General features: G+C 41.4%; 2 protein-coding genes across 2 annotated transcripts; one reads left to right on the top strand and one right to left on the bottom strand.

The window, feature by feature from the left end:
* Window positions 1–257: 257 nt before the first annotated feature.
* Window positions 258–2,023, bottom strand: LOC111694623 (tankyrase-1-like). The gene has a single exon (XM_023463429.1). It carries the CDS (start codon window positions 1,809–1,811, stop codon window positions 258–260), a length of 1,554 nt encoding a protein of 517 aa, XP_023319197.1. The 5' UTR covers window positions 1,812–2,023.
* Window positions 2,024–8,872: 6,849 nt separating this feature from the next.
* Window positions 8,873–11,872, top strand: LOC106655296 (serine/threonine-protein phosphatase 6 regulatory ankyrin repeat subunit A-like). Its single transcript, XM_014375622.2, has one exon. It carries the CDS (start codon window positions 9,022–9,024, stop codon window positions 11,587–11,589), a length of 2,568 nt encoding a protein of 855 aa, XP_014231108.1. The 5' UTR covers window positions 8,873–9,021; the 3' UTR covers window positions 11,590–11,872.
* The last annotated feature ends 658 nt before the right edge of the window (window positions 11,873–12,530 follow it).

The raw sequence follows: 12,530 nt of genomic DNA, 5'->3' as shown, positions 1-12,530 counted from the left end.
TATCAGATATATTTATAATGCATTCAGCAAAAGTAAACTAACAAACATTATTAATAAGTAATATTCGTCAAACTACAACTGTATGATTTTTGCTAATATAATAATAAGGAGCTGTGTAAAAGCAGCTAAGATGCCAAATTTCTTCGAATGAAATAAAAACACAAACTCATTTTCGAATTTAGGTAAATTAATTAATTCCATTTATTTATTTGACTACCAGAAAACATTGAAAAATACTACAAAAATTTTTATCAACATTAGGTATTTTGGCCTGCAGCCGCTAAGCAAATATGATACAAGTTTTTGTTTATCAATGAGTCATCGAGGATCATTTCACAGCAAAGAATCGGCAGTTGGTAGCGCGTCAGCTCCAAGAATGAGTCCAAAGCGTAGCGTCGAAAAAATATTCTCGATAGTTTCTCGCACAGATGTTTAACACAAGCCTCGCCGGGAGTATTGTGAGGATTCCAATGAGCATCCACACGCGCGAACTTGAAGAAGTCCGAACAGGTAGGTAATTTTGCCGTTTCTTCAGGTCGTAACTGACTCAGGTCGTACAGCGACAAACTCGGATTTATCATGGTTTTTTTCGCTTCCCTCTCTTGCTTGTTATTGTACCGACATTTTGCAAAAACAGAATTAGTATTCAAGAACAATTCGTACTCGTCGAAGAGTTGCATGATCATCAGGGCGTTGCTTCTGCTCAGTTCGTATCCTCTATTCTCGAGGCGCTCGACGACGGCCAGAAGACCAGATGCTATTTTCAATTTGAAACTTTTACATTGCGGATGAAAATGTTCGCGAAAGTGACTTGCAGTAGGAAAAACAAAACTTGTTAGATCAGCGCCTTGATCCAAGAGTAAATCAATCACATCCGGCAATAATCTTGCCACGGCGCATTGAAGAGGTGTCCGGCCTGAGTTGTCACGGGCGTCGACTTGCACCAGCTGATCGAGTTCTTGGTTGGTCTTGAAGAATATCTCCAATGTGTCAAAGGTTTCGGAACCATCCATGCAAACAATGTGCAAAGGAGTCGATCCTTTCTTGTTGGTTGCATTGGGATCCGCGCCATTTTTGAGCAATAATTCGACCAAATTTTTGTAGCCGTGATAGTCGATAGCCAAGTGCAATGGTGTGTTACCCCCACTGTCCCGAGCATCGATCTGCACCGGCTGATATCTTTCATCGCTGACCTCCAATAACATCTTCGCCATTTCAATAGAATAGTCACAACAGTTGTCGCAAATAACGTGCAGCGGAGTCTGTCCGTCATCGTTGGCTAAATTTGGGTCGGCGCCGTTTCTCAACAACAATTTGGTCACGTTGTTGCGATCGTGTTTCAGAGCCCAGTGCAGTGGCGTATTACCTTCTCCGTCCGTGATGCGATTGAGGTCCTGCCCGACCTCGAGAAATTTTAAAACTTCATCTTCGCAGCCAAAACGGCAGGCTAGATGGAAATGTGTTTGGCCATATTCGTCGATGTAATTCACATCGAATCTGTCGAATATTTGAAAAAGTTTGGAGACGATGAGAATTTCTTCGTCGTCAGGCACAAGATGTATCGGTGTGGTTCGATGTAACAATGGCTTGCCGTCTTTATCAACTTTGGGCTCGTCCTTGTAACCGGTGTGGATCACAAAGTCGATTATGGAGGTGTCAAGCCGATCTACAGACTCCTTGAGAATCCAATCGATTGCTTCGGGCCGAAAAAAATCTCGAAGATTTGGAAGATCACCCTCATAATTGCTGATCAAGTTACAAACTTCACCGAGAAACTGGTGATTTCGATTTTCGATATTCTGAGAGGCCATTGTTCTACACACTCACACACAACACAAAACACAATCGTTTATACAATGAAATATTCGTTCTTTTTCAAGAGAATCACTAATTACAGATACACTAACTACAATCGATGCGATTTTTTTTCGACGTTCTTACTATGGAGTCGCACGTTTTACTGACTAATACACAGTGTGATCTACAGTAGAGTATAAAACGTAAACATGTGTGGGAGCAGCGAGCTCCAACGAGGCAAGTAGGGGAAAGAGCAACACGAACAGACAGTTACGCGACACTGTACAGTGTACACAAAGACGTTGCAAAGACATGTGAGCGCGTCAAGCAGTCGCCACCGCAGCAGAAGCTGTGAGTGGAGGGAGTCTCAGCAATCAAGATGGCCGTTCAATCACGTCGCAGCCGGCAACGCGCAAAAAACTCCGTCTCTGCAGAAGTTGAAATTCCCACGATTATGAAATGAGTAATTGCAACATTTGAAAGCTGAAAGCCGATGTGCTTATTGCATAAAGGTAAAATTAAATAAAACCAAAAAATTGAAATGAAAGTAAATTAATGAATTGACTTTTAGAAAGATTTATTTATCAGAATATTATCGAAAATATGCAACCAGATATTTGAAAAAAAATGTAAATATGCTTATCAACATTATTAGGTTTGGCTCGTCGTCGCCAAGCAAATATTCCATAAATCTTCATTCGTCAGATTTTCGATGATCATTTCACAGCAGAGAATCGGCAGTCGGTAGCGCGTCGACTCCAAGATAGGATCCAGGGCCCAGCGCCGGGAAAATCCTCTCAACATGATCTCGCACAAGGGCACAGCACAAGCCTCTCTAAACCTTTTGGAAAAATCCCACCAATTTATCAAAAGCCAAAACTTGCAGTGGTCCGTGAACGTAAGTAATTTTTCTGCCTCTTCGGGTCGTAATCGAACTACGTCGTAGAGCGACAGAGTCGGATCTTCGTCTCTTATCATAATTTTTTTCGCTTTTATCGCGAAATCCTCCGCGTCGTACCAACAGTTTCCAAGATTCGCTGGCTTCTTGAACAATTCGTACTTGGAAAAAAATTTCACGATCGTCATGACATTGCTTGGTGTCAATTCGTATCCTCTATTTGTTAGTTCATCAATGACGCCTATAGCGCCGTAGGCTAATCTCAATTTAAAATTATCAAAATTGTCATCGTCTTTCTGGTCAAAACTCGCACCAAAGTAACTCACGGTGGGAAAAACGAAACTCAACAGATCAGCGCCACGATCCAAGAGTATATCGACCACGCCCGGTAAGAGATTCGCCACGGCTAATTGCAGTGGTGTCCGGCCCAACTTGTCTCGAGCATCGATCTGCACCAGCTGTTGTTTTTTGTTAATAATCTCGAAGAATACCTTCAACGCGTCATGGTCATGGTAACATTTCTGACTACTAACGTGCAGAGGCGTCGATCCGTCAGCATTGGCCAAGTTCGGATCGACGCCATATCTCAGCAGACGTTCGACCATATTTTTGTAGCTCGATTTCAGGGCAAATTGCAACGGTGTCCAGCCCAACTTGTCCTGGGCGTTGATTTGCACCAGCAGATATTTTGCGTCGCACAAATCGAATATCATCTTCAACGTCGTCTCACCGCCGTCAAAATCGCGAGGTTTGTCATCTTTGCAAACGACGTGCAAAAGGGTCGATCCCTCTGCATTTGCTAAATGTGGATCGGCGCCGTTTCTCAGTAACAGTTCTACCACCTCCTTGTTTCTGGCGACATGCAGAGGCGTATCGCCTGTTTCCGACACAAGATAATTGGGATCCTGGCCGAGTTCGAGAAATTTCTCGACGAGGTCGAGACATCCTGTATCGCTGGCCACATGGAAATGTGTAAAGCCCGAATCATCGGCGTAATTCACCTCGAATCTGTTGAATATTTTGAAAAGCTCACGAATCACGATATCAATACGATTGACAACACGATATTTTTCACACACATAATGCACTGGGGTGGTACGATGCAACACTGGTTTTTCATCTTTGTCGACTTAGGGCTCGTCTTTGTAGCCGGTGCTGATCAGAAAGTCAACAAGAGGTTTTGCTTCCATCCCGCTGTCATTATCAGGCTTGAATGACTCCTTGATAAGCTAATCTATTGCCTCAGGCCGAAAAATGTCTCCTAGATTCGGAAGTTGGCCCTGATAATCTCTGATGAAGGGATAAAGTTTACGAAGAAATTCGTGGCTTTTTTCCTCGATCTGTCGATAAGCCATTCCTTCATTCGTATACTCTGCAATGTGTTTGGAGCCAACTATACAAACAAAATCGCCCGTTATTCGAAATATTTATTTTTTTTCTTGAGAATCACTTGCTGCAGTCGAGGCGATCTTTATATCGTTTGCACTGCGGCGCCGTAACGTCGTACTCGAGGTATTTACAGCATCTGCAGTCTGACAATGATACAGGTAACACGTCGCAACAAGCACTGCGCTCGAGCTCGAGAATCGAGATACTACACAAACTGTCTGTGGCCGCCGCAGCACATGCGATAGAGTAGACTCTTGGCTGACTCGGTACTCAAGATCACCGACCACAGCGCGCTCGAAAGACTCTAAATAATATAGCCAGGCTCGCTCGCTTTTTTTGACGTATTGCATTATTATTATGTGAAAAAAAGTGATTTGCGGTGTCTATAGATTATTTTACGTCTTACCAGTACATTATATTGTACTTCGTATAAAAAATTGCAAAAATAAAATTTAATAGATAAATAAGCAGCTAAATGAGAACAGCTGCCAAATGTGAATCTTCTTGATTTTCAGTCAACAAAGCTGAAATGATATCATAATACTAAAAATAATATCTAAGTAAATTAATGAATTAATTTTTTTTTCAAATAATTTATTCGATTGATATGTAAAATCTACAAAATTTAATGACACCAGATATTAAAAAGTACTAAATAAAAATTAACTGCACATCACGAGCTTCCGTCTGCAGCCGCCAAGCAAACATTACACAAATCTTCATTCATCAGCTGCCCAATGATCATTTCACAACAAAGGATTGGCAGCTGGTGTCGTGTCAACTCCAAGAAAAGATCCAGTGCCCAGCTCCGGAAGAATCCTCTCGACACCATCTCACACAGATGCACAGCGCATGTCTTAATTAAGCATTTGGCACGGTTATTTAAATCGCCTCGAAGCAAGAATTTGAAGTAGTCCGCATACGTGAGTCGTTTCGCCGCTTCTTCGGGCCGTAACCGGATCAGATCAAATAGCGAAAAATTAGGATCTTCATCTTTTATCGTTATTTTTTTCGCTTCGATAGCAAACTTCTCGTCGTTGTACCAACATTTTTCAAAATCCGTCGACTTTTTAAACAATCCGTACTTGGCGAAAAATTTCATGATCGTTAGAGTGTCGCCTCGATCTAATTCGTATCCTCTTTTCTCAAGATTTTCGACGCATCTCAAAGCACCTGACGCTAGTCTCAATTTAGAATGATCAAAATAGTCATCGTCTTTCTGGTGAAAACTCGCGCCAAAGTAACTCTCGGCAGGAAAAAAGAAACTAGTTATATCGGCGCCATGATCTAAAAGCACATCGACCAAAATTGGATTGAGATTTGCCACGGCCAACTGTAGCGGTGTCCGGCCCAACTTGTCTCGAGCATCGATCTGCACCAGCTGTTGTTTTTCGTTAATAATCTCGAAGAATACCTTCAACGCGCCATGGTCATGGTAACATTTCTGACTACTAACGTGTAGAGGCGTCGATCCTTCCTCATTGGCCGAGTTCGGATCGCGCCATATCTCAGCTGACGTTCGATGAACTGGTCACCACCCCACGCGGCCCACGCCAGAGCCAAGTGTAACGGCGTGTTACCTAGCTTGTCCCGGGCGTCGACTTGCACCGGCTGATATTTGTCGCTACTGAGTTCAAGTATCGCTTTTATCAAGTCACTGTCGCAGCCATCCTCGCAAATAATGTGCAGAGGCGTCCGACCCTCTGCATCGACTAAATTTGGATTTGCGCCGTGTTTTAGCAATAATTTGACGACCCCCGTTTCGACGCCCACCAGAGCCAGGTGTACCGGCGAATCGCCTGTTTCTGTTACGATGCAATTGGGATCCTGACCGAGCTCGAGGAATTTCTCAACGACGTCTTCACAACCAAATTTGCAGGCCGTGTGAAAATGCGTGTATCCATCTTCGTCGATGTAGTTCGCGTCGAACCTGTCGTATATTTTAAACAGACCAGGTACAACAACATCCCAATAAGAGAACCAGTCTCTAGCCGTAAGAGTCAGTGCTGTGGTGCGATGCAGCAAAGGCTTTCCATCTTTGTCGACTTTGGGCTCGTCTTTGTAGCCAGTTCTAATCAGAAAGTCGATCAGAGATTCTGCTTCAACTCCGCTGTTAGCAGACGTTATGGACTCTGCGAGAAGCCAATCGATTGCACCGGGCTGAAAAATGTCTTTGAGATTTGGAAGTTGGCCTTGATAATCTCTGATGAACGGATACAGCTTACGAAGAAATTCGTGACTCTTTTCTTCGATCTTCTGATACGCCACCTCCTCGTGCATATTTTTCAATTTGCTTGAACAATTTTGGTTGTCGTCGGCCATTTTGCTACGCACTCACACAAAAACACAACGACCACTTGAAATTTGAAATAATTTTTTTATCTCGAGAACCACTTTCTACAGTCGATGCGATCTTGTTTGCGATTCGACTTTGTAACTAGTAATGCTCATTTACACACTCTGTACGATCTATATGATAAAGAGTGAGATATATTTCGTTTGTTTGCATGCACCAACACGCACAGCACGAGCGAGACCGATAGCATATGCACGACGCTACACAAAGACGTTGCAAAGACATGTGTGCGGGTCAAGGAGTCGCCACTGCAGCAGAAGCTATAAAGTGGGGGCAAGCTCTCGACACATGTCGCTACATGTCGCAGGGCGCGAAAAACTCCGTCTCTGAGTAAGTTCGATGCTTATTCCGTCGATTATCGCGCTCGATCGTTTTTCACAACACGGAGAGAAAAATCCGATGATCATTTCGCAGCGTTTATCTTTTAGTCCAGGCCCCAGCTTCGCAATGGTCAAAAAAATTTTTTTAGTCGAGTTTTTTAAACATTCCCATGTAAAATTGCCCGCTGAATCCGAATTTGCATGTTGCCAGGCCCAAAAACGTGCCCAAAATTGTTTAAACAAATTTTTTTAAACAAATGGTCAAAATTAATGTTTTTCGACCTGGCAGTACATTTTTTTGAGTTAATTGGATCATTTTAAAGAGAAAAGGTCTCTTGACATTTTTCTCTAAAGTTGATAGATTTCGAGTTATTCAACATTTTATGTTGCAAAAAACTCGAAAATGGCCAACTTCGACATTGAAAAAATTTGTGAAAAACGTAAAATTTTGATGTTGCCATGGCGTTTTCTTACACTTCAAACATCCCTTTATAAAGTCCCGAAGCGCTTTAGACGATAAAATTGTTGAAAACCTGTTTGTTATCAACTTTTAAATCAGCGAGTTTGACGGTATGGTTAGCCATACGCATTGCTCCCGCAACTTGCGCTTGAAATTTTCATCAATTTTATCGTCTAAAACGCTTCGGGACTTTATAAAGGGATGTTTGAAGTGTAAGAAAACGCTATGGCAACATCTAAATTTTACGTTTTTCACAAATTTTTTCAATGTCGAAGTTGGACATTTTCGAGTTTTTTGCAACATAAAATATTGAATAACTCGAAATCTATCAACTTTAGAGAAAAATGTCAAGAGACCTTTTCTCTTTAAAATGATCCAATTAACTTAAAAAATATACTGTCAGGTCAAAAAACATAAATTTTGACCATTTGTTTAAAAAAATTTGTTTAAACAATTTTGGGCACGTTTTTGGGCCTGGCAACATGCAAATTCGGATTCAGCGGGCAATTTTACATGGGAATGTGTAAAAAACTCGACTAAAAAATTTTTTTTGACCATTGCGAAGCTGGGGCCTGGACTATTTACACTGCTTTGTTTTGAATAGACGGAAAGTCGAGCGAGCGTGGATGGTCTCTCCAGCGATTGTCTTTACGGGAATGTTTTAACTCAGTATACATACGTCAAAGATTTTTATTAATTTCATTGAAACATAATAACGACTACTTGTGCGCTTTTTGTAGGCAATATAATGTTTTGTGAGTTATGGATACTCTACTTTTTCGACGTTTGCGAGGAGATCGTCTCGACTGTAATTCGGTTTCGTAAACAGCTTTCATAATCAATCGCGTGTATTTGTTTAAAGTAGGCGGAAGCTTGAAACTCGCACCACATAAGTGTAAGGCCAATGTGAGCATTTTTGCTCATGTCTCTATATTCGCTCAATAATTTAATATTAAAGATCTAATTTAACACAAAAAATTTCTTTTTTAATTGGTCGTATTGAGCTGAGCATGTTTAACATAAATATATTATTTAAATACTGGTATTAATTTTTTAATTCACGTAAAAATTTAATTCAAAGTTGAGCGAAAATACCCACATTGACCTTATGAGCCGTTTATAAGTACACATGTGTCAACGGCCAATTTCCATTTACTTTTATTCATTATTATCTTTGTTATAAATCAAGAGTATTTTGCATTTTAAATCGAAGACGAAGATACACAAGTATGCTATCAATTTTGCGATACGATGCCGTAATCGGTTGTCTTTGATTTTTAACACTAGGTACATTTCTTCAATTGAGCATCACTTTACAAAGGCAATTTTTATAACAAATGACTACATTTTCTCTGAGTCGTAAAAACTCGCAAAGGCAAATAACAAAAAACTTGAATCCTTGTCAAATCAGATATTTAATTTATCAACACATATATAAATAAAATAGGCGGCATTGAAGAAAATAATTTTCGTAAAAATCAACGAAATGAATCGTTACTTTTTACATTTCACGCGCTGTCGTTCCGTCAAGAATATTATAATTTTTAATTCATATTTAGCCGAAAATAATATCAAGCTTCGACTCGATATGTTTACATTGTTCGCTCGTATAGGCGCTCGGTTCTACACGATTTCGAGCAGTCTCCCGCCGAATGTCGTTCTGTGTCGAGTGCCGATCAAATCGCCGCTAAGTAACACCAGCGAAATTCGCGTCTACCGCAGCCAGTGATTCTTGTGAAAAAAAAGTAAAAAATACCCTCGCCTCGTGAGTGACTTAGTGTAGTGCGAGCTCGCTGATACGATGTCCTCGTCCGACAAATTAACAACGTTCAAGAGGCTACGCGAAGAGGCCAATGATTGGAATGACAAAAATAAGCGTCGTGAATTTATCCGCCAACTCGTCTCGTTCATCGGCGATTGGACGAGCGAACTTCCGAATCTCCGCGACTTTTTTGATCAAAGAAAAATTAATCAGCTCCTCGTCGATGCGGTAGAAATTATTTTCACGGGACAATGTGAGAGCGAAGGAAAAGAAATTATTGCTTTCGTGATTAGGACGGGCTACAGAGACGAGCCCCAGTTTGATAGAATAAACAAGCCAATATTGCATCGCCTCACGCCACTGGTTTATGTGGGTTCTTGTTTACCTACCATTAACGCACGCGAGACAGTCCGTGAACTTTTTAAAATATACGACTTTCGATTTAATTATTTCGGTCACAACCGCATAACACATTTCCATGTGGCCTGCGCGTATGGCTTCATAGACATTGCCGAGCAGTTCCTCGCCTCGAGACAGAATATCAATTGTCAAGATCGAAGTAATAATACGCCACTGCTCATGGCTACGTTACAAGGCGAAAAGGAGATGGCAAAATTACTGCTTAAACGAGGGGCCAATGTGTGTTTGTTCAACGAGCAGCGACAAACGCCTCTCCATCTCGTTTGCCAGAAGTACGAAGGAGATCACGACTTGGTCGAATTGTTGTTCAAGAACGACACGCGGCAGAGGATGCGTGTCAATGCCAAGGACAATAAGGGTAACACTGCATTGCACTTGATTCTGGAATATGGAAGGGAAATCAAGGAGACAGTCGAATTACTGCTGGCAAGAGGCGCCGATGTGGGTTTGGCCAACGAGCAGGGACAAACGCCTCTCCATCTTATTTGCCACAAATACGGAAGAGATCACGACTGGGTCAAATCGTTATTCGAGATCAAGCGCAAGATGCGGCAGGGTATGCGGATCAATGCCCAGGACAATAAGGGTAACACTGCATTGCACTTGGTTGTGGAATATGGACGGGAAAGCGAGAAGACGGTCGAATTACTGCTGGAAAAAGGCGCCGATGTGGGTTTGGCCAACGAGCAGGGACAAACGCCTCTCCATATTATTTGCCAAAAGTACGGGGGAGATCACGACTTGGTCAAGTCGTTATTCAAGATCAATGACTACAGGAAGCAGAGGGAGTGGGTCAATGCCAAGGACAATAAGGGTAACACTGCATTGCACTTGATTCTGGAATATGGAAGGGAAATCAAGAAGACGGTCGAGTTACTGCTGTTAAGAGGCGCCGATGTGGGTTTGGCCAATGCAAAAGGAGAAATCCCTCTGCTCACGATTTTTTCGAAGGGCGAAAAGGACCTTATGGAAGTACTTTTAAAGACCATTAACCGGTTTTGCAGGAGAAAAAGGTGCCAGACGTACCCGGTCAATCATCAGGACCGACGGGGTTGCACTGCGTTACACTACGTACTCGAACGGCACCAAAACCAAAAATGGTTCAAGTGGCTACTGAGTAGAGGCGCTAATCCGAACCTGCGCAACAACGAGGGAATGTCACCCGTCAATCTTATTTTTTGGAATTGGATGTGTGGAGCAGATGATTGGATCTTCAATTCATTCGTCAAGCACTGCAACGACACGCAACAGGCAGTGGAAGTCGATGCCCAGGATAAATCTGGTCGAATATTGTTGAACTGGGCTCTGAGATACCACGAAAGGACGAAGGTCGAATGGCTACTAAGGGCAGGCGTCGATCCTAATGTGGCCGATCAGGAGGGATCGACGGCTCTGCACGTCATTTCCCAGGAACTAGTTAAGGATCACGGCTTCGCGGAGTTACTCTTCGAGATCTGCGATGCGAACCATCGGACGGTGCAAGTCGATGCCAAGGACGAGTCAAATCGGACACCCATCGAGTATGCCCTGGCGAATTTCTATCCGAATATTGTCGCCGCTCTGTTGGATCACGGCGCCCGCCTCGTTTGGCCCACCGATAGCCACTTCGATGGGCGCCGTAGACGATGGGCCGGATGCATTCTGACTTTTGAGAGTAAATTTACGCAAATAATCGGCGCTCTGGCCATCATGGAGTGTGTAGAAAACAGAGATTACGATTTCGACCGAAGCCAGGCCCTAAGGATCATGAAATATTTCACCGAGCTCAAAATACTCGACGATCTTAAAAACGATCAGTACGATGTCAGTTTGCTGTCTTCCACGAGTGACGAAAATATGATGATCAAGCCGAGTCTGTCGATCCGCGACCTGGACCAAATGCGCCTCAAAGAGGCGTGGAAACAGCTCACGTATCAGGACTGCTACGATTACTTGTGCTCGATCAATGTTCGCACGATTACTCTGAGATTTCGAGAGATTTGCGCCCGAGCGATTGCCAAGAAAATGTTGAGAAAATTTTTACGGCCCTGGGCAGTGATCTCTTACCTGGAGCTGATTCGATATCGGCTGCCGATCGAGTGCTGTGAAACGATCATCGATCAATTGCCGAGCCGAGATTTATTGAACATCTGCTTCGCGGCCGTCGATAAAAATGTCAATTCGGAAGAACAGCCCGAAACGAAGTGAAGGGTAAAAATTACCCTAATGGATGTTGTACATTAAAACGAATGTAAAAAGCAACAATTGTAGATAGTTTTAAGGTGTGTTGTCACTTGAACAGCTCTCCGAAATTTAAGTCTTTAACTATAAGATAGATATTTGAGATAGAAATAAATGAAAAAAAGAGGGCTAATAATTTTATGATAATTAAATTTGAAATTTTGTTTTAAAACTATTGACTAATAATTGTAGTTAGTACATGATTAACATGTATCATCTGTAAAAATTCAAGCTTGATTTGTATAAAAAATAATTTTAATTAATTTTTATACAAATGAATTTTCAAAAATAAATAATTTGAAAGTAATGAAAATATACACAAGCAATTCTAATAATTTACCTCGAAACATTAAATATATACACATATGTTGAAGGATGTGAAAATATTGGAATAAACATCTCAAACCAGATTATCACATAAGTCCGAAATGAGACAAAAAAATTACAAAGAAGTGAGTTTAAAACAACGCAGTATAACACAACACGTTAAACAATTTTTTGACAATTAAATTTGAAGTTTTGTTGTAAAGCTATTGACAATTCATTGTAATTATAGTACATGATTAGCATGTAAATCTAAAAAATACAAAAATTAATTTATTTCACAAATGAACTTTTAACAATAAATAATTGAATTGCAATGAAAACGCACATAAATCGATATATGGGATGTCACATTCATCGATGAACGAGCTTATACTCATAAAGTAACTGTATATTCGTATACACGTACGTCCGTGATGATGTATAATTTGTAAGATTGACTCTCGGCTCTGAAACTGAGAAACTCTCCTGTATAAAATTAAATGAAATTCGCGTATATCGAGTGTACTTGATGAAAAGTCGGATTCGTCTGCAGAGCGCAAGATCACTATCGAATCTTGAAACAAACCGAAAAGTATTTATGA

Source organism: Trichogramma pretiosum, unplaced genomic scaffold (genome assembly GCF_000599845.2).
Source record: "Trichogramma pretiosum strain Unisexual culture from Peru unplaced genomic scaffold, Tpre_2.0 scaffold91, whole genome shotgun sequence".
NCBI lineage: Eukaryota > Metazoa > Arthropoda > Insecta > Hymenoptera > Trichogrammatidae > Trichogramma > Trichogramma pretiosum.
Note: the sequence above shows the minus strand (reverse complement) of the source record. Positions and strands in the feature narration are given on the sequence as shown.

What these genes read in the sequence shown, in the direction of transcription:
- LOC111694623 (XM_023463429.1), bottom strand. Translation starts at nt 1,811, where the DNA reads ATGGCCTCTCAGAATATCGAAAATCGAAATCACCAGTTTCTCGGTGAA.
- LOC106655296 (XM_014375622.2), top strand. Translation starts at nt 9,022, where the DNA reads ATGTCCTCGTCCGACAAATTAACAACGTTCAAGAGGCTACGCGAAGAG.